Consider the following 19,866-nt stretch of genomic DNA (forward strand, 5'->3'; position numbering starts at 1 on the left):
CGTATATACCCCTGGTATTGTTTGGTGAAGAAGGTCTGTTTTGTTTGTGTTCTCTTTTAAAACTTGAAAGCTTTTGCCAGCTGGTCAGATGTTTAGTTTAATTTTAAATAAATGGACATGTTTTATTTATCTGAAACAGTTGTATAATGTTCAACACATCTGTCATGTTCAACCTCTGACAGAAAATAAATCATATTTAAATAAAAATGACTTCTGATGTCTTCACAGCTAACTTGACAAAAATAGTGATTTGATTTATATCATGATACATATTGATATTGTCTGATATGAAAAAAAATTATCGTGATACGATTTTTTTTCCATGTCGCCCAGCCCTACTTGTGGTTATTGCTTTAGGATGAAATGACATGACGTGAATATATATTGCTAAATGTAATGTGAATAAAAATCCACACATTTACTCTTTAAACATTTCCCACGATCCCATTCTACATATGCCATCATCTCTAATGATGTTTTTTTATAAATATTTTCAATTAGAGATATCTAGTGGCAAAAATCATGTACATTAGAACATAGTATTGTGCAATTAAGCAAATGTGTTTCTAGAGCTGCTTTTTAAAAAGCTTGCCATAAAATTACCCTCTGAATAATCATGTTAACATGCTTCAGATTAACGGTTTACTTCGATATACATGTCGAGCACCGTGGGTCCTCTTGAGGTCTAACAACTGCATTTTGCAAATATGGATTGGCTCTTGCATTTCCGAAAGTCCCAAAGCAGCCCAGATGCCCCTTGACTTTTGAACCGTGGTTCACCGGAAAGAAGAGGTGAAGCAGCAATCTGCATCTCTCATGGTGCCTGACGCCCACACTGCTGCCAAGAAAAAGAGAGAATTCCACATGAGTTTACCTCCAGTGGAAAGGAAAAAACGATTAACTGATGGAGAATTCTTAGGCGATTAGCTTAGGCTGTCATCATCATCCCACAAAGTTTTTCTTTTTCTCTTTTGCTTGCCCCCTATATTTCTCCTTCTCTTGTTCTACATTTTCCTTTCCTCTTTTTCTTTTCTTCAAGTTTTCGCATAAGGCTGACCCTGCATGGCTGCAGGCCCTTATTAGCAAGGCTTCAGAGCTCAGAGTCTATTGATCGGGCCTCAAGACCGCTAAGCAAACGTAGCAGGAGCAACAAGTCAATACACTGCAACAATGCATGTCACACTGGTGGCTTCCTACACACTCCAAGTAGTTATTTTTCATGTGTTGGGGAAGGGGGAGTGGTTTGGAAGTGAAGTAGGCAATCATGAGGAAATCAGTGTCACTCAAAGGCTTGGGCCAGGATAGTTGTTCTGTCTCCTTTTTTGCTCTTTCTGTCTCTGACTCATTCTCTTTAAAAACCATTTTATTCCTCAAGACTGGACATGTAATTCTAGCTTTAACATAGTTTAACTCATGATTTCATCTTAAAGTCAGTCAGTTGCTTGAGTTTATTCAGAGCCATTATCTAACTTCTCTTTCTCATCTCCCAGCTCCCCTTTCTTCTGTCTCTTTCAGCTTAGACACAGGGACTAGGGAAGCTAGTCTGCAAATTTAATGGAACAGCATGGATTATTTAGACTGACTAAAGCCTCCCTTGTAGTGTCAAATGGGGGGTTGTGGGATGACATTATACCCCTACATTCTCTCGCTCCCCATCTCCTGCTCTCTCTCTTTTTCTCTCCTTCTGCTCTACTCACCAGCTGGATAAAGTGATCTGTACCTGCATGTCCCAGCAAGATGGACCCGATAGTTCACATAATCCTTAATCGTTCTGTGTCATTTCACACCAGATTGCCAGACGCGCTCCTGTAGTTTTCACACATTTTACTCAACAGCCCGATCATGCAGACACACATGTGCAAAACTGCACTATTTCACCATCTCTTGCACATAACGTAGCCTGACACTGTGACCCTTGGCTGACTTAGTCCTTCAGTACCTGCAGGACAGGACAGGGTGGCCTGATGGACACCAGGTCAAGTTCAAGAACCGGCTTCTTCTCTTGCCTGACTGCGGCCCTGACATGAAACCTTGCTTGGTTAAGTCTGCGTTCTGTCTACGGAATATGACCTTTAACCTCCAAATACCAACAGAGGAAACTCGCTTCAGCTGCTTTCTTCACTGGCAGACTTCCTGCTGTTCTAAATTACAGATCTGTGACAAATTGAAATAAAGTTAACAGCTCCAAGTTGAGGAGAGAAAAGTCTCTTTTTATGTCCCTAGTTTTAAGCTGTGTTGACCTTTTAACTGCTGTCATATTCATATTTACAACACCTCATTGTGAAAGCATTATAGTTTGTCGGTCCGCCACCCTCCATATTGACCTTACGTCGACCCCTCATCAACATTTTCCTGCAAATGTTACATCTGTTCTCATGACTTTTAGGCATGTCAAAGTTTTTGTCAGATGCATTAACATTCAGTAAATGCAGAATCTTACAGCCTGGAAGATAGGAATGTGATGGCTTTATGTTTTTTATGGTAAATCGTGTTTTACAACAGTGTTTTTTTTTATTTTTAGATGTAAGCTTATTAAAACCATCAATGTAGTTTCATCTGTCATTTAATTAAATTAACTTAAATCATTGCACAGACAGAGATGCAAGTTTTTGACACGGGAAAAAAAATTGGCATAGAATATAACAGCAGCATATAGAAGAATGATTTTTAAGTGACATGTAGAGGAATGTTTGCAGGCGAAACATGGCTGTGACTTGGCCAGTGCAGGATCTTTGTACGTTTGTATAAGAAAAGGGTCAGCGTGCGTGGGTGTATGTGTATATGTTCTTTGCTTACATGTGTTTGTGTGCATGCTGGTGGGCAATATCGCAACATATTCTGTATCTGGAGACTCACAGGATGCAAAACTAAAACCACACAGGATTTGAAGCAAATATTTGGAGAGTTGATTTAAAATGGCAAACAAACACCGTGCGGAGGAGCTTCCTTACCAGTTAATAAAAAGACTCAGACATAAACACTAATATCCTCATTGCTTCCCTGTCGTGGAATCCTAAACAGACGTCTTTTTGGGCCCAAAGAGTTTAAAGCATTTATCTGATGAAGAGTTTTGTTTTGCAGCAGAAACAAGTTTAAGGTACCTCCTTTAAATGAAGCTGTCATGACAAGTTCTTGTGAAGATAAATTCTTTGATTCCAACTTCCAACAAAACTAAACTAATAATTCTACAGTGGCCGATGCCTGATAAGGAAATAGATGTGCCATCTTTCCCCAATTATAAGAACCTTAAATTAATATTAAACACAGAGAGTCATTATGGAAATCTGTTTCTGTTGTGATTCTTTTTTTATTTTTTGAGTCCGAGTATTTCAACAGTAAATGTGACAAAGTCAGGTCATGTTTCACAACAATAGATGCGGTATTAAGTGTCAGGCAGCGGATATATTACTTTCTACTTTGCTGACAAAAACTCCAGCAGAGACTCATCTTATCATGTTTCCATAAAAGTAGAAGCTATAAAAACAAATTCTATGAAGGACAAGTAATAAAACTAATAATTAGATTTAGAAACACCGTGTGATGCCTAAGCAGCCTCTTTTCTTCCCATCTTTGTCACCATGTTGTGTTTGTAACAAAGCGTGCAGATGTCATAAACCATAGCCTCAGGTGTCCCGACGCTCCCAAAGCAGCTCCACTCTGCTTTACTTTTCCCTCTTGCATCTTCCTTTACTGTTTCTCTTCAGTGAAAATGAGCAGTAAAGCGTGCAAAATGATGTATGTGCTGTAATAAGATTTCACCATACTAAAAAAAAAAAAAAAAAAACAATAAAGATGTATAGGAGATCATAATTTTACATGGCTGCAGCTCTAGTGGCTAGAGTTACGCCCTTTTTCACCAGGGCCAGTAATCGGATCTGCAGCTGGCCTCTGGCCCTCGCAGAATGTATACAAGGGGGATTTTGTGTTTTGAGAAATCTTAGCAGAAAGGAGAAAGAGTGAAGAATGTCAGTCATCAGGGTGTAGAGATATTGCATCTTTTTATGGCACTGACCCTAAGTAACGTTTTAGTTCACCAGTGGATATAGGAATTCACTTGTCCAGCTGCAAAACAAATGACAACCAAAGATTCACATGTTGAGTTCTATAAAAAGATTCATCAGTAAAAAATTTGACCATGACATTTGATTTTACTTTACACATAAAAATCTACTACTTTTTTGCCTTTTCAGCTGTAAGGTGGTACATATTACTCTGACAACCTGCTAATTCTGAGGGACTTTTTTTTTTTTTTTACCCACCACCACCACCCCTCTTCGGAGGACGACTTTATTTTTAATTACAGCCTGTGTTTAAGTAACAATCTCAAACTTCATATTCACATGTTCATCCACTCCTTGCTTGTATACATACAGGATGGGGAAGCAAAATTTACAGTATTTTGAGGCAGGGATTGAAAGACAGTGTATGACGAATTAGTTTATTGAAAGTCATGAGAATTTATTTGCCACACGAAAATGTACATAAAAGAAAATGTTTTTATTCTATGTGTCCTCCTTCTTTCTTAATAACTGCCTTCACACGCTTCCTGAAACTTGCGCAAGTGTTCCTCAAATATTCGGGTGACAACTTCTCCCATTCTTCTTTAATAGTATCTTCCAGACTTTCTCGTAATAGTTTTGCTCATTGTCATTCTCTTCTTTACATTATAAACAGTCTTTATGGACACTCCAACTATTTTTGAAATCTCCTTTGGTGTGACGAGTGCATTCAGCAAATCACACACTCTTTGACGTTTGCTTTCCTGATTACTCATGTGGGCAAAAGTTTCTGAAAAGGTATGGATAATAGTGTTAGGTATGATTATGACATCAATATATGTTTGGTTTCAAAACAATTGACGTAGTGCCTGCTGAGAAAAAACAACTAAATGTTCATTGTAAATTTTGCTTCCCCACCCTGTATACATAGAGGGAGGGCTCATATAGACGAAAGTGTACAGGGACAGGATGAGACAAGACAGCGGGACAAGCCAGACAAGCTGAAGAGTGTCAGTCATCAGGGCGTAGAAATATTGCATCTTTTTATGGCACTGACCCTAAGTAACGTTTTAGTTCACCGGTGAATATATGAATTCACAGAAGCAAAGACTCGCATGTTGATTTCTATTTAAAAAATTGATCAGTAACAACTTCACCGTGACATTTGATTTTACTTTACTCACAAAAATCTACAACTTTTTTGCCTTTTCAGCTGTAAGGTGGTACATATTACTCTGACAACCTGCTAATTCTGAGGGACTAATAATAATTGCTTCATGTGTCATTCTGATATTGTTTTTTTACAGCCATCTCTGTTTTTTTTCTTACTCTTACAATTGATAATAAATATTACATTGTGAATTTTATAAAAAAAAAAATAAAAATAAATATTTGATTTGACCTTTAAAAGTATTTCCACAAAGTTTTCTTTTCTAAAATTTGACATTGAGATTTTAATCTTTTACTGTAACTGTACATTATACTGACAAAAGTATTGGGACGCATTGAATTCAGGTGTTTTATTGCTAACAGGACTACAAAAATGACAATAAATGTCATCATAAAATTTTATATTGCAATAACATCATTGCAGTTTATGATTTTTAATTGAAGCTTTAGGGCTAATTGTATTTACTTTGTGTTTTATAGTTTTTATTTTCTTGATTTTGTTTGAATTTGTTTAATATTTAAAATTGTTTTAAATGTTCTTGATCTGAAATATATAACCCTTTATTATCACTTTATTCATGAAGTAACTGGTTTTTTCAACTTTCACTCAAGAAATACATTTCAGCCACCATATTGTTAAAAAAATATATATTGTTTTGATATTTATTCTGATAATTATGATAATTATGATATGAAGATTTTTTATTGTAATAATATTTCAATTCAGAGGGAATCAGATGTACTAGCTTTCAGTGTGATGTGTCCCTGTTTTTTCCCACATTATGTACTTTAGCTCCATATCATAGGATAACTAGTAATTTGTATTATTCAGCTCTGAAAAACATATTGATGTTACTTTTGAGTCACATAGTCTCATTTCCTTTTCTGTTTTTTTCCATTATTACTGGCACTGTATCCAAGAATAACAAATATGCAAACTGATTAAGATAATAGAAGTGTTTGGTCAGGCCATGCTCATCAGCCACACTGGTGCTTATACAGTAAATATGTGCTGTTGACAGAGTAGAAACCGGTTATGTGACGAGCACAGAGGACAGACAGGGTAAAAAAATATATATATTGTTGGTACCACCACAGCCCTGCAGCTAGAATGAGGGAAGGAGAAACAAGAGTTGAGGGGAAAAAGTAGAAAAGGTGAGTAGGAAATGTAAGAAGTGAATGAAGGGTTTGAATGTATGTGTGAGGGGACAAAAGGAGGATGAGGAGATGGAGGGAGACGAGGATGGAAATAGATGGAGGGAAGACTGAGGAGGGCAAGGGTTCAGGCAACGGAATGATCTGTGTATGTGTATGAGCTCAGAAAGCCACCTGTACATCACACCGGGATGAGGAGAAGCTGCAGCAGCTACCTGAAATTGCTGCCGGCAAAAAAAGTTCTTAAAAATTCCAGACACAGTTGCAATATATTCACTCTTTCTCTTTCTCCTTCACCCACTCTGTCTCTTTTCCATTTCCTTCTCCATCTCCTCCTCTCTCTCCCTATCCTTTTCATCTTGTACACACTCACATACTCTTGCATACACACACTCTCCTCCCACGCTGAGTTTTCTCCTTCTTTCTACCTCCCTTTCTCTATCTCTTCACTCACCTCTTTCTCTTCTTCTGCCCCCCCCCCACCCCCTCATCCTCCTCCCTCACCCACCTACCCCTCCTCCTCCTCCTGCTCCTCCTCCTCGCAAGACTTTTCCGGGAGTGAACTGGGTCCCAGTCTAGGCTGCTGCTGGCCAGGGTTGTTAGCCGCCAAATAAAAAATGGATGAACTTGTAGAGCCCCGATGCTATTCTCTGCATTGAGTTGGGAGAAAGAAAGGGAGTAAAAAGGGAGACAGAAAAAGCGAAAATCAGGCAGACATGAAAAGCCTTGGTCTTCCAAATAAAAATCTGTCCATCTTTTATGTCCAATTTTTCAAGTGAGAAAAAAATAACTTTTGTCAATACGGGTCAATAAAAGGCCTGTGACTTTAAGGGGAGCTAATACACTCAGCAAAAATAAGAATCTGCACCGATTAATCAATACATGGACATTATTTTTAAATTCTGTTAATGCAGAAAATTAAGAGTTTGTTAGATTTTGTCCAATTTGGTATATATGCTAGAAAACAATGCAAAACATACAAGACATGCCAGTATAGCCTCAATAAATGACTCAAAGTTTCAACCCTAACTTAATGTATATTTAGTGCTAGCTACTAATTAAATATCATTACTAAAGACGTGTTATTACATTCTAGGGGTGTGATGATGGAGTGTCAAGGTGTCAAGGCGCTCTTAAATATTATTTTTCTTTGGGGATTCGCATAGTATAACAGACTTACTTAAAATAATTACAGTAAACAGCTTCCAATTAAAGACATGCTCCAGCTGTGCTTGTGTGTGTGCGTGTTTAAAGTGAAAAATCATCATTTATCTTGAACACCCCCTTGGGGGCAATAGGGAGAACATACTCGGGATCAGATCTCTCCAGCAAACAGGTCAAGTCATTATCTCCGCAGAGCAACATGAGCCCGATGTGTTTGTTCTGGATTGTTCTGCTTTATTCCTCCTTTTTTCACTTGATTGGAGCGTCGCACGTTTCTCACCTTTCTTTACTCAATCTGGATTGATCGCAGGCTTTTTCTTCACCTTTTGTCTTGTCATGTGTGCGTTTTATGTGGCAAGTGTGTGTGAGCCCCATGGTAGACCAGAAGCAGTGTGCGTTAACGTGTGTGTATGCTACCACAATGAAACATTTATTTGTATTAGTTTGTGATAACAAGTCGATGCATTAGTTAGGACTTACCCCCACCAGCGTTCCACCTCCATGTCCATCACTCAAACCATTTGTGAACACATTGATCCTTCCCTCCCTCCTCCCTGCCCCCCCTGCTCCCCCTCCCCTTCTCCCGTGCTGTATATTCCCAGGGTTTAGAGGGAGGAGAGCCAGAATGGCTCAGACAGCCATTGATTTTTATTTTATTGGTCTACTAGTGGAAAAAGGAGGGATAGGGGAGGGCCTGAGAGATGCAACTCTGCAGCTAAGTTTGTTCTTAGTCGAGGTGGTGTGTGTGTGTTTATATGTGTGTGTGTATGTTTGGGTGGGTTGGGCCTATCTGCTTATGTCTGTCTGACTGAGACTGTTTTTGTTTTGGGGTGGGAGGGGGAATTTGCCTGTCTGAGAGGGGTGTATATGTGTTCGTATGTCCAGTCACCTCGGAGAGCCATCAAAAAAAAAAAAAAAAAAAAAAAACTGTGTACATATGTGTCAGTGTGTGTCTGTGTGCCCACTCTGGTGTGTTTTATGTGGGCACACACAAATGCGTGTCATTGAAGGGAGTGGGAGATCTGGGGCACTGATGGAGCTGGCACTGGGGACCTGGACCCCAACACACAGCTGAGGTGTATCCCAGTGCTCATTAGAGCTGGTAATAAGGCTGTGCTGCTGGAAGAGAGGGAGAAAAAAACAAGGAAAGGAAGAGAGGGAGGGAGGAAGAGGGTGGGAAGGGAGAAAAAGAAAAAAAAATGGTAGATTTTAAATTTTAATAACACTGGTACGATTTTGTAAATCTTTCCTGACAGAAAAGTCCTCATTATTTTCATCTGTCTCCGAGGAGTCTCTCCTCCAGCTCTGCCTCCTCGGGTAAACGGACTTCTCTCTCTCTCACTTTCTCTCTCACATACACCCATTCTCTACCTCTCTCTCTCTTTTTTCTTTTCTTTACTCCTCTTCTTTCCACTTCTCTTTTTCTGTCTCCATTCTCTCTCTCATTTTTTTCCCTCTCAGCTGCTTTATTGTCCTTTTCCGTCTTTCCTGCTTGTTTTATTTTCTGCTCTCCTTTACACTCATCATTTCTCTCTCTCTCCCTCACACACACATACATTAGTGCTGTGTTTTCTGTGTACACTCACCCAGTAAGGTGTTAGCTGACTGGCTCGTTTCGATGAAGGAACAACAGGAGCCAATAGAATGGCCAGTACAGTGTCCTGTTATTGGCTGGCGTCTCAGTTACTGTTGCTCTTTTCACATGTGAAAGTGTGTGTTTGTTTGTTTTTCTTGTTTTTTTTTTTTTTTTAAGTAGTGGGGAGTGGGGAGACAGACAGTAGAAAATACTAGGGGATCGTAGTGTTAGTAGAGAAAGGGGTGGAAGTGAGTCTTCTCAAACTCTGCCTGTGTCTGTAGGAGTGTGGGTCAGCATGGACGTCTACTCCCTTGTACGTGTGCTGTGTGCATCACTCACACATCCCCAAACCCTCGACACACACACACACATACACACACCTCACCCCCCACCTCTATGTCAAGTGTCAAAGCTGGAGGATGGATCCGGTTTGATAAGTTCTGTTCTGTCTGGCCACGTGTCAGGATGGGATCAACCATACGGCAGAGGAAAACCATGTTCTTTCTTTCCTACCTCCCAATTTTTTGGATTTTTTTTTTTTTTTCGAGGGGTCTTTCTTTTTGGGAGGGGGTGGGGTATTTGAGTGTAAGATGAGTATTTTTCTATGAATTAAAGATGAAACTTAAATGACTTTTAGAAACTGACTGCTCTTTGTTCAATAAGGAAAACAAATCTGTAGATTAAATCACAGTCGTTACTCATATATCCACAGGATTATGAAAATGATCCATCCTAAGGGATGTGATTTCTTTTTATAATCACCAGATCAGATGTTGTAAGTGACCAAAGAAATTAATTATATTAAAGATTGATGGATTTGTATCCGTTTATGTATTGTAATGTTTTATCTTGAGATTTTTATAGTTAAGGAATAATTTCCTCCTGGACTATAATGTAACATGAGCGACTTTGCAGCGGTTTTCTGTGCTTAAAGAGTGATGACTTTAATATCTTTGTGACCTGCCAGAGGGAAAGACTGTGGCTCTTAGTGTCACAGACTTTTTTATAATGATTTTAACATATCTCCAGTGAATTATGAGTGTATCTCCCCCTCATCTGTTCAGTTAGATCTTGTTTATGTGTGTATGCCTACAGGTTCTTCGGTCAAAGGTGACTCTCTGTTAGTAAACTTCACAAGATTCTCCTGGTTTCACTTGAGATATTGTAAGGATTAGTGTGTGAGAGTACAGTTACTGGATAGCCTTGACGTTTTAGCTGCTCACAGTGGATTAAATCACACAGCTGGTTAAGTGTAAAGTGTGGCATGACTGAAATTAATTTACTTTACAAAAATGTGCTGGTTCAGCAGTAGACATTTTAATGGGCAGTGGTAAATTCGTATTAAGTGTTTGTTCAAGTGTTCAAGTTGCCTTACACATCAAGACATGATTTGTTAGGTTGGTATACAGAGAATCAGTTTAGGTCAAAATAAGTATTTTTTAAAATATGTGTCCCCAGAGAAAAAGTTCTTAATTCGCAGCACTGTCATATTCCCGTACTGCTTTGAACATTTAAGTGTTTGAAGTGATTCAGTGTTGTTTGCTACCATATCAGACTCCTTTTAATGAATGCAGTTTTTACAGCATTGAACCCCCCCCCTCTCTCTCTTTCTCTCTCTTCTCTTAGCATCGAGCTTCTCATCCATGAGGCTAAAACTAACTTCTTGTTCATTTTCCACCCCCAGGCCTCCAGTCACCCTCCCTTCTTTTTCCCCAGCTGAAAAATTAACAAACAACACAAAGCGATCTGGATCTTCCCAGCATCCCCTCTGAGTATTTCACTGGGATAAATAATCATTCTAAATAATGAATGTCAATTAATAGGGGGAGACGTGGCCTTGCTAAGCATCCCCTGATTAGTGTTTCTGTGGGATCTCCTCCTCCTCGGCTCGCCTCAGCCAATCATTTGAACCACATCCAGACGCCAGGCTAAGGATACACTCTCACAGACTCTTACTGGGTGCATGCACTGAAAAGTTTTCCTGTAATTACTATTGGGCTTTATTGTTCTTGTCCTGTCCTATTGGATAAAAACCTGTGTTATAGGGCAGTTTTTAGACGGGCCTGAGTAAGAATGATACTGACTATTTATGGAGCAGAACCTCATAGCTCTAGTGTTTTTCAGTCAAAGAATGATGTCAGTGTCTTGTTCCCCCTGGGGAAAAAGGTCACAGTGTAGTAAAAGCTGGTGATCGTATAAGTGGGTGAAGTTTTTAGTAGGCCACAGCAGAAGCTCCTCTAACTGATATGCACTTATTGTACTTTTGAACTACTTTCATTTTGATTTCAGTTTAGTTTCATTCATTTGTTTACTTGTATTTTAACTAATTGACCAGGTGTTATTAGTTGTATTTTTTTTTATTTTTTCAGGAGTTGAATAAGGTAGGAATAATAAATGCATAATAAATGCATTTATAATACCATTGTTTATTAAAGTCTTATATTGCGCCAAATCATTTTAATAACAAGTGGTGCCAGGCACAACAAACCCCGCCCCTCGCATGTATTGTAGCTTATTTTGGCATCGATCCAGCTGATGTCATCATGTCTATGCATGTGGTGATGTCAGCATAGACATAGACAGCATAGACAAATTTTGGCCATTATAAGTAAGTGGGAGAAAAAAAAAAGACTTTAAAAATTCATAAAAAATTTGAACTTTGACCTACTTTTCCCAAAATGTAATTACATCTGTTCTGGGTCACTGGCAATCTATAAACTCAATTTGGTATGAACTCAACCAATGTTAGAGCAGTAGTTTCCAACCTTTTTTGGCTCTTGACCCCATTTTAATGTCACAAATTTCTGGTGACCACAGACATTCAAAACTGAGACATTCGTCTTGCTGAAATTAATTTGTTTTTGATCATGTAATAGTTTGCTATACTATGTTGCAAATAAATGTTAATTTTGACGACATTTAGTCTATACAGTGTATATTATTATGGATGGTGGCAGAAAAGCCAGGTTGAGGTTACTGCACAAAGTGAGAATTTTATTTTCCTTGGTCAGGATATGTACAGTCAGTCCAGCTTGTATTTACAAGGCTGACAATTAATACTGAACAAACAATAACTCAAACTATGAATTATGAAAGAGCTGCAGCATCTGAAACCGACCACAATGAACATTTGACAGATAAACAGAACCACAGTGCTTCAGTTTCAGCTTCACAGTTTGTCATGTCTTTTATGGATTGGGATTGTCTCTATCAGTTCACCATATACTTTTATTAATAAGTTGGAGGTTTTTTTGTTTACCAATATCTAGAAATTTCAGGCGACCCCATGTGGGGTCCCAACCCCAAAAACACTGTGTTAGAGTGTTAACAAAGAAACTGAACCAAAAACAATACCCTTTGCCTCCCCTTTGGGGCAGGCTGACGGCAGCATGGCTGCCAATACATGCCAAACAGCCCCTCCGACCACCACCAAACTTTCATACACAGTCATGCACCAATGTAAGAGACACTGGAGGCAAGGTGGGTGAAGTGTCTTGCCCAAGGACACAACAGCACATGACTAGGACAGAGCGGGGGATTCAAACCACCAACTCTTCGGTTGTTGGACAACCTGCTCTACTTCCCCTGAGCCATGGCCGCCCTTTTATTCTCACTATGAACTCTTAATGCTGACCACCCCACAGAAACTCGAACAAAAACTTTAACAAAAACAAAAAGTGTAAGTCAGTTTTTATTGTCAGTTTTGTCATATGTACATTGCGTACAGAAAAGTCAAATTACAAAACTCTAAAGCCCCACAGTGCAAAAAGAACAAAAAGATTGATTGTCTTGTGTTTTTTGAAGTTTTTATGTAGTTTTCATTGGTATTAATGGTCTACATTTCTTTTTATTTAATTGTACAAATTCATTTTTAGTCTTAGGTTTTGTTAATTACTGCAATAACCTCAGTTTCTAGGGCTTAACAGTCAATAACAATAGATGAAGTTGTAAAGTTCCACAGAATCCTGGGAATTGTTGTTTTTGCCGCCGTTGCTGATGATCTCAGGAAGAAAACATGTTCACAGATGAAGTGATGTATTTTATTGATATTACGCTTAGTGATACATGTGCGTCTTAAGCTGTTTCATTCTAAAGTTAGTAAAGCGGATCTGACACCACTGAGAGGCAACTAAAGGAAACAAGCTTTTACATTGCCAAACCTTTGTTGTTCAAATCATTTGGACAGTAGTCAACAAAAATATAAGCCATTTTTAGACATTTTAATATGGAAAAGGTATATATGGTTTTTAAAATGTCTCCACGACCCAAAAAAAGTACATCTAGGAAAAACTGTACACAAAGAAATGTAAAGTTTTGGGTATAATAAAGACGCTACGATAATTGCTAGCATTGTGTGGTGTTCAGGGCCATGGATTTGAGACTAAGAGGCCAGTTGTGGCTCTGTGTGCGTGTCTGGGTCGACGCTGCCGGCCTGGCGGAGGCTGGGGGGCTTGACTGGTGTGTCAGGCTCAGACTTGGGCTTTAGAGGGTAGCAGGGTGACTGAGCAACCAGCCAGCCCCCCTCTGCAGTGATAAATGGCCACAGCATGGGCTATTCATCTCCTGCTTAGAGAAGTGGACACTGCTCCCCCCTCCCCTCCTCGGCCTCTCCTCCACCCCTCCACATGTCAGCAAATGTGATAATTCTCTCATTTGTCAGGGGCAGCGGAGGGTTCGGGGGATTTTGTGTGTAAGTGTGTGTTGGTCTGTGTGTGCATGTATGTGAAGGGACACAAACTCTGGAGAATTTTTTTTTCGGGGGGGGGGGGGGGGGGGGGGGGGGGGGCGATGCACATATGATGACTTGCTCACACTTCAGCACCCGCTCTCTGACCCTCTCTCTCCGGCCCTCCCTCCCCAGCTTGTGTTTTTTTGGTTCAAAGCCCCCTCTTGTCAAGTTTACTCAGGTCACAGTGGGAAAATTTAAATGTGCAAAAGACTGAGTCGTTTTATGGCGAATTCCATCAGTAATTCAGTGATTTTATTACCTCCAGGAAAGTACTGAGCCACTTTTTCCACTTTATTGTGCAAATAAAGTTTTAGAGCCTGTCTGCTGTGTGTGTATGTTTGTGTGTCATGCTTGTTTATAAGTATTTTCTATGTTCATATGTGCACACGGGTCTGTATGAGATTTTTACAGAGGCTACGAGTGTGTATCCAAGTCTAAGTTAATTTGCGAGACATTTTAAACAGGACCTTTACACAAAAGCTTTGCAGTGTGTGTGTGTGTGTGTGTGTGTGTGTGTGTTTTATGCTCCCCTACCAGAGCCTGTATACCAGTAAATACCATGTACGCAGACCTCATGGTAGCTATTAAACACGATAAGCCTCCAGTGGATGAGCGGTCATTTAGTGTGCACATAAACATGTGACTGTTATACGTGTTTTACTTTTCTCTGTAGACACAATGTGACTTCTGTCAACCTGACCTGATCTGTGTGTTTGTCTCTCTCTCTCTCTCTCTCTCTCTCTCTCTCTCTCTCTGTGTGTGTGTCTCTTGTCTCTCCAGGATCATTCAGAATCGAATCCTCGTCTTCGTTCTCGGAGCCATCATCGTTCTCACCATCATCCTGGCCATCTATTTCAATCTGAGGGGCCACTGATCTCTTCTTTACACACACATGCTCCCCCCTGACACACACACACACACACACACGTGATTAATAGCGACAAAAGCGTTGTTCTGCTGTAATTAGGACAAATAGTCCCCATGAATCACGGTTTCCAAAGCCTGACAGGGAGCTTTTTTTTCCATCTCATACTCCTTTGCTGTCTCTTTCTCTCTCTCTTTTCTTTTTTTTTTTTTTTTTTACTTTTCCCTCTTTCTTTATCTTTCTCTTTTCTCATCTTAGTATTGTTCTTTCTCTATCAGTTTCTCCAGGGACAGAAACAGGGGAGGGAGATGTTTTTACGACACCTAATGTTTTTCATGGTGTTGTCTTTCGTGTGGTTTTGGAGCCCATCTTGTCCCCAGGTGCACACGGCAAGTAAATTCAGATATATAGATTTCTTTTTCTGTAACAGAGTCCGGTCAAGTACTATTCAGGTTGAGAGTGTGCACATTTGATAGACAGAGAGGGGGGAAAAAAAAGTATAGTGTGTTAGAGATATAGGTATGTCCCACATGAATGATATACTTACACACTGTTTTTGTTATTAACACCAACAGTAGATACACACACACACACATACTGTAGTATGTATGAGCTTCTGTAACTAAATGATTCAGCTGTTCTTCATGATGTAGTCCCTACGCAGCACAGAGGACAGTGCCTTCAGATAAGATATGCTGTTCACACTTTAAAAAGCTCAGCAGAGCCCAAAATAGACGAGTGGCGCTGCCTTGAAAAGAGAGGATGCACATTAAAAAAAAAAAAAAAGGTTGAGGTCAGTTCAGCTTCAGTTCAGTCAATCACGGTGTAACGACTTTCTAACGATCTTTTCGCATTTTTCCATTCAAGAAAGGATATATGATCATTTCAAGCGCGTTTGAAAATGGAAATATTAGATAAAAACCTTTTCATATTTTACTACAAAATTAAACTCAGCCCAACCTTTTCATATCCAATACATGTCCCAACCAGCTTTATCTACATTCGGTACAATTCAGCTGCACCTCCCACACAAAAATATACACCTCATCCACATGGACTTTTTAACAAAACTGTCATTGTAAAAAAAAAAAAAAAATGTAGGATTCTTACTGTATGTACTAACATTTACATCTTGTATAGTGTTTTTTTTTTTCAATATCAGTAATTCTGTTGCTATTTATTTATAAATGCATAAATGACTTTACAATTAAAGATTATGTGCTAGAACTGTATATTTCATGATGTTAGACAATGATCAATAACCACATGTTTTATTTTTCTTCTGATGTGGGGTTTTCAGATAATAGACTAAAAAGACTGCACACAGGACCAAATGAAAAGTGTGAATTTCTAGTTTTGTGTTTTAAAGCTTTTTTGTTTTTTTTCTTTTTTGTTCTCTTAAATGAAGCTAAGTTGTTTTAGAACTTGTACTTTTTGTTCTATATTCTTCTGTCAGGTTCTGAGGATTGCGGTGCAGTCATTGTTTCTGTGTTTATCTGTACGCCGACTGATGATGTGATACATTTGCAGGTGTTTGAAAAGCGTGTGCTTGAGTTTACTGCTGTTTAATTCTGCAGGGGAAAGCCATTCTACAGGGGGTCTCGGAAAATCTAAATTTAAGAGTATATGTGGGGGAATTTTCAAAAGTTGGAGATGTGGGATGATGATTGTCTGCACGCTGCAAACACACACATGCGCACGCCGAAGTGTTGGAGTGTGCACGTGTCTCCTGTGGTCGATGTGGTGGTTCCCGGCGAGGACATTTGTTATTCTGTTTCAGGGCCATGGTCTTCATTTTCGAAGATGCAGGGGTGTTGGGGTGGTGAGGGGTCCCCAACCCCCCCCCCCAACCGAACACCATTTCACAGGCCCTCACCAGCCGCAGCGCCACCGTCTGCTTCAAAGCCTCAAATTAATGGCCAACAAAATAGTGTGCCTCTGACCGTCCCATGCGGAGCAGACCCACCAAGAGTTATCATTAAAGTGAAGGAATAATGAAAAAAGGGAAGAAGAAAAAAGGAGGGAGAAGGAAGGAAGTGAACAAGGAAACAAGGAGGTGGGGGGTGAAATCCCTGGCAGTTTCACAGACCTCATCTCGTAATGACCCTCAGTGATTGTTTTTTCCTACGCTGTGTGTTCATGTGTGTGTGCTGTGTACCTACGTGCCGATGCGCTCTTTTTTCACACTCTGTCTTTCTCTCCCTGCCTATTCCTCATCCCCCCCCCCTCCACTTCTCTACCTCTCCTGCCACCTTTTCTCCTCCTCCCTGTCCTCCCTCCCTTCCTCCCCTCCCTCCCCTCCCTCCCTCCCTCCCTCCCAGCCTGTCAGATGAGCGGAGCGGTAGCTAGCGAGTGAGCGGTGGAAGGCAGCGTGGCGGCGGCTTCTATTTGAAGTTGTAATGGTGTCAAAAAGTCAGGGCTGACTGACAGACGTCAGTCCCACAGGGCCTCATTAAAAACAGACCCACTTGACAAGGAAATAATTGAGCGCCGGCGACAACTCAGGGGCCCCTCCGCGTTTTTAGATGTTTTTATTTTCTTTTCATTATTAGTGCCGAGCTATTATGTTCATTAAGAAATGGCATTAAAACAAGTTTTTAAAAGCGGGGAAAGGGAGGGAGGGGCAGCGAGACGGCGGGATGCATGGAGGTGGGGAGATAACGATTTGTTTAGAGCCCCCGTCCTGTTTTATTATTTAAACAGGAGCACTGTCATGTGATACCTTGGCAGACGTCGACTGTCATCTGCCTCTTCTTTTTTTCCCTCCTTCTTCTCCTTTTTCTCCCCCTCACCATCCCTTACTTTCTCCACCCATTCTTTCCTTCTCCTCCTCTGTCCATCTTTTTCTCCACCTGCCCATATCTCCCACTCATCATCCCTTTCTTTCTTCCTTTCTTTCTTTCTTTCCCTCTGAGCGGCTGGTGTCGTCGGAATATGAACTAGATTATTCATCAGTGTTCTCCACCCCGCCCCGGCCCACCACCACACCCCCATCCACTGATTTGGTTTTCGACAAGCGTCTCACCGCAGAAGGCTGAGGATGAAAACTTGTCAAAAATAGGTTATATCTTATTCCAAGGGGCAACAATAGCAGCAGGTACAGACACCTTTTAATATTTAATTTAGAAGGGTGTTAACCCTCCTTAAGTGACTGGAGCTGTGTCTTCCATACAGACACCAAGAGAAAAATGGTGGGGGGGTTAGTGAGCAAAAGGCGAGCAATTAATTATTTGACGTCTGGAAAGTGATTTTGAAGCTTTGGCTGCCTTCTCCTGTTTGCTAGAGAATGGTTCGAGTCTTTAGTAGGCGTCCCTGTTCATCTACACCAACCACGTCATCGGCTTGGCTGTCCTGTGAGAGCTAAAACATTCCCACTCAAATCACATTTAGCCCTTCGCTTCATCTCGCTTGATCCGGTAATGGAGACATGTGATCATATAGAGACGATTTTGGTCTATTTAGTTTATCATTTTGCAGAGCAGTCGTCTTTTGCACCACCATCTTGTCTTGGATATGGTCCCCTGTGCCCAGCTCAGCAGTCATTTATGTCCTGCCTGGTGCTCTGTGGAAGGTGTGCATAAAAGTTTAAAAAAAAAAAAAAAGAAGGGGAAGGTACCTCTACAAGGAGCTCTGTGATGCACCATCATTACAAAAAGCTTGATGTTTGTCAGCCATTTAAGACGACAAGGGATTATGACAAGCGTCGTTTGAGCTGTCTGTCCCCCAGCGAAGGGCGGGCCTTAAACGGGATAAACAGCTCCAGTGGTGGGATAACAACAGGAGGGTGGGTGCTTTATTGCCAAGAGTGTCCATGAAGCCCCCACCCACCCAACATTACCACACACACATCCACCACTACTCATACACATATTAAAGCAGGCCCTGCTACAACAGCTACCGAAGAAGAATCCACAATGGCGCAGTGTGAGAACAACTACAATGAGTCTTCTACTGTTTGATTCAGCATGCACACAAAAGCGTATGCACACGTATGGTGGACGCCCCTCAATAAAAACACACACACACGCGCTGTAGTGTAGAAGAGGAGCCATGTTCTCCGTTTGTACACGCCACCAGTCCTAGCAGAATGGCTTTCTTTCTCTCCTCGGCCCTTTATCTGTCTTTTCTTTCGCCCCCATCAGCGCCGTCGACCATTTTAATGGTGTTTGTGCTCACAAAGAAATGACAATGCCCCCCATTATTAGAGGAATTCACAGGGGCTGCAACATACATACATGGATGTTTGTGTGCATGCAGGATGTGTCCCCCTGTGGTCCAGATAGAGCTGGATTGTTTGTTGTAAAATGTTATTGAATAGACTCCAGGCATTAAAGACGTGCTCAAATATTTGTGTCCATCTGCAATGTCCACATGACTCCCATCGACCAGGATCCTCAGGTCATCCTGTTTCTCTCCGTTTGGACCAATCAAACTGTAAAGACGATTTTTGTGATCTATGTCAGTGTCGGTGTTGTTAAACATCTGTCATTAAAGCAGTTCTGAATCTTGCAACTGAGATGCTTTGTCATAACTTGGGAAGTGTTTTTTAGCTGTAAAAATGTAATGTAATTGGTTAAAGAAGTAGTGCTATTACTTTTCCTTTCTTTTAAGACAAATTATGTATTAAACTAGACCACAGGTGTCAAACATGCAGCCTGGGGGCCAAGTCTGCCCTGCCAAAAGGTCCAATCTGGCCCGCGGGATGAATTTGTGAAATGCAAAAATTACACTTTAGATATTAACAATCAATGGTGTCAAAATCCTTTTAATTCAGGTTCCACATACAGACACATACAGTCCAATTAGATTTCAAGTGGGTCAGAACCAGTTAAATATTATCATAATAACCTATAAATAATGACAACCCCAAATGTTCTCTTTGTGTTTTTTGGTGTAAAAAAGTAAAATTACATGAAAATGTTTACATTGCCAAACTATACTTTTACAAAAAAATGTGAATAACCTGAACAAATATGAACAAACGGAAATGTCTGAAGAAAAGTAAATGCAATTTTACCAACATTCTGCCTGTTACTAAATGTTTTGCACAATTGTAATGCACATGTGTAAATGACAAACTGATAAACCGAGGCAGAATATTGTTAAAATTGCACTTGTTTTTCTTCAGACAATTCAAGTTGTTCATGTTATTCAGATTTTTAAGGAAACTTTGTAGATGTAAACCTGATCGTAATATAATGTTACTTTT

General features: G+C 40.2%; 1 protein-coding gene across 4 annotated transcripts in view; it reads left to right on the forward strand.

Moving 5' to 3' along the window:
* The window catches only part of vti1a (vesicle transport through interaction with t-SNAREs 1A), a 124,053-nt gene extending 104,887 nt beyond the window's left edge, over window positions 1-19,166 (forward strand). For all 4 annotated transcript variants that reach the window (XM_030163424.1, XM_030163425.1, XM_030163422.1 and 1 more), the window contains one exon: window positions 14,573-19,166. Coding sequence is in view for 2 of the 4 variants with exons in the window: in XM_030163422.1 (XP_030019282.1) it covers window positions 14,573-14,666 (94 nt within the window). In the remaining 2 variants the exon portion in view is untranslated. The remainder of the gene's footprint in view (window positions 1-14,572) is intronic.
* Window positions 19,167-19,866: the final 700 nt, after the last annotated feature.

Source organism: Sphaeramia orbicularis, chromosome 19, assembly GCF_902148855.1.
Source record: "Sphaeramia orbicularis chromosome 19, fSphaOr1.1, whole genome shotgun sequence".
Taxonomy (NCBI): Eukaryota; Metazoa; Chordata; class Actinopteri; order Kurtiformes; family Apogonidae; genus Sphaeramia; species Sphaeramia orbicularis.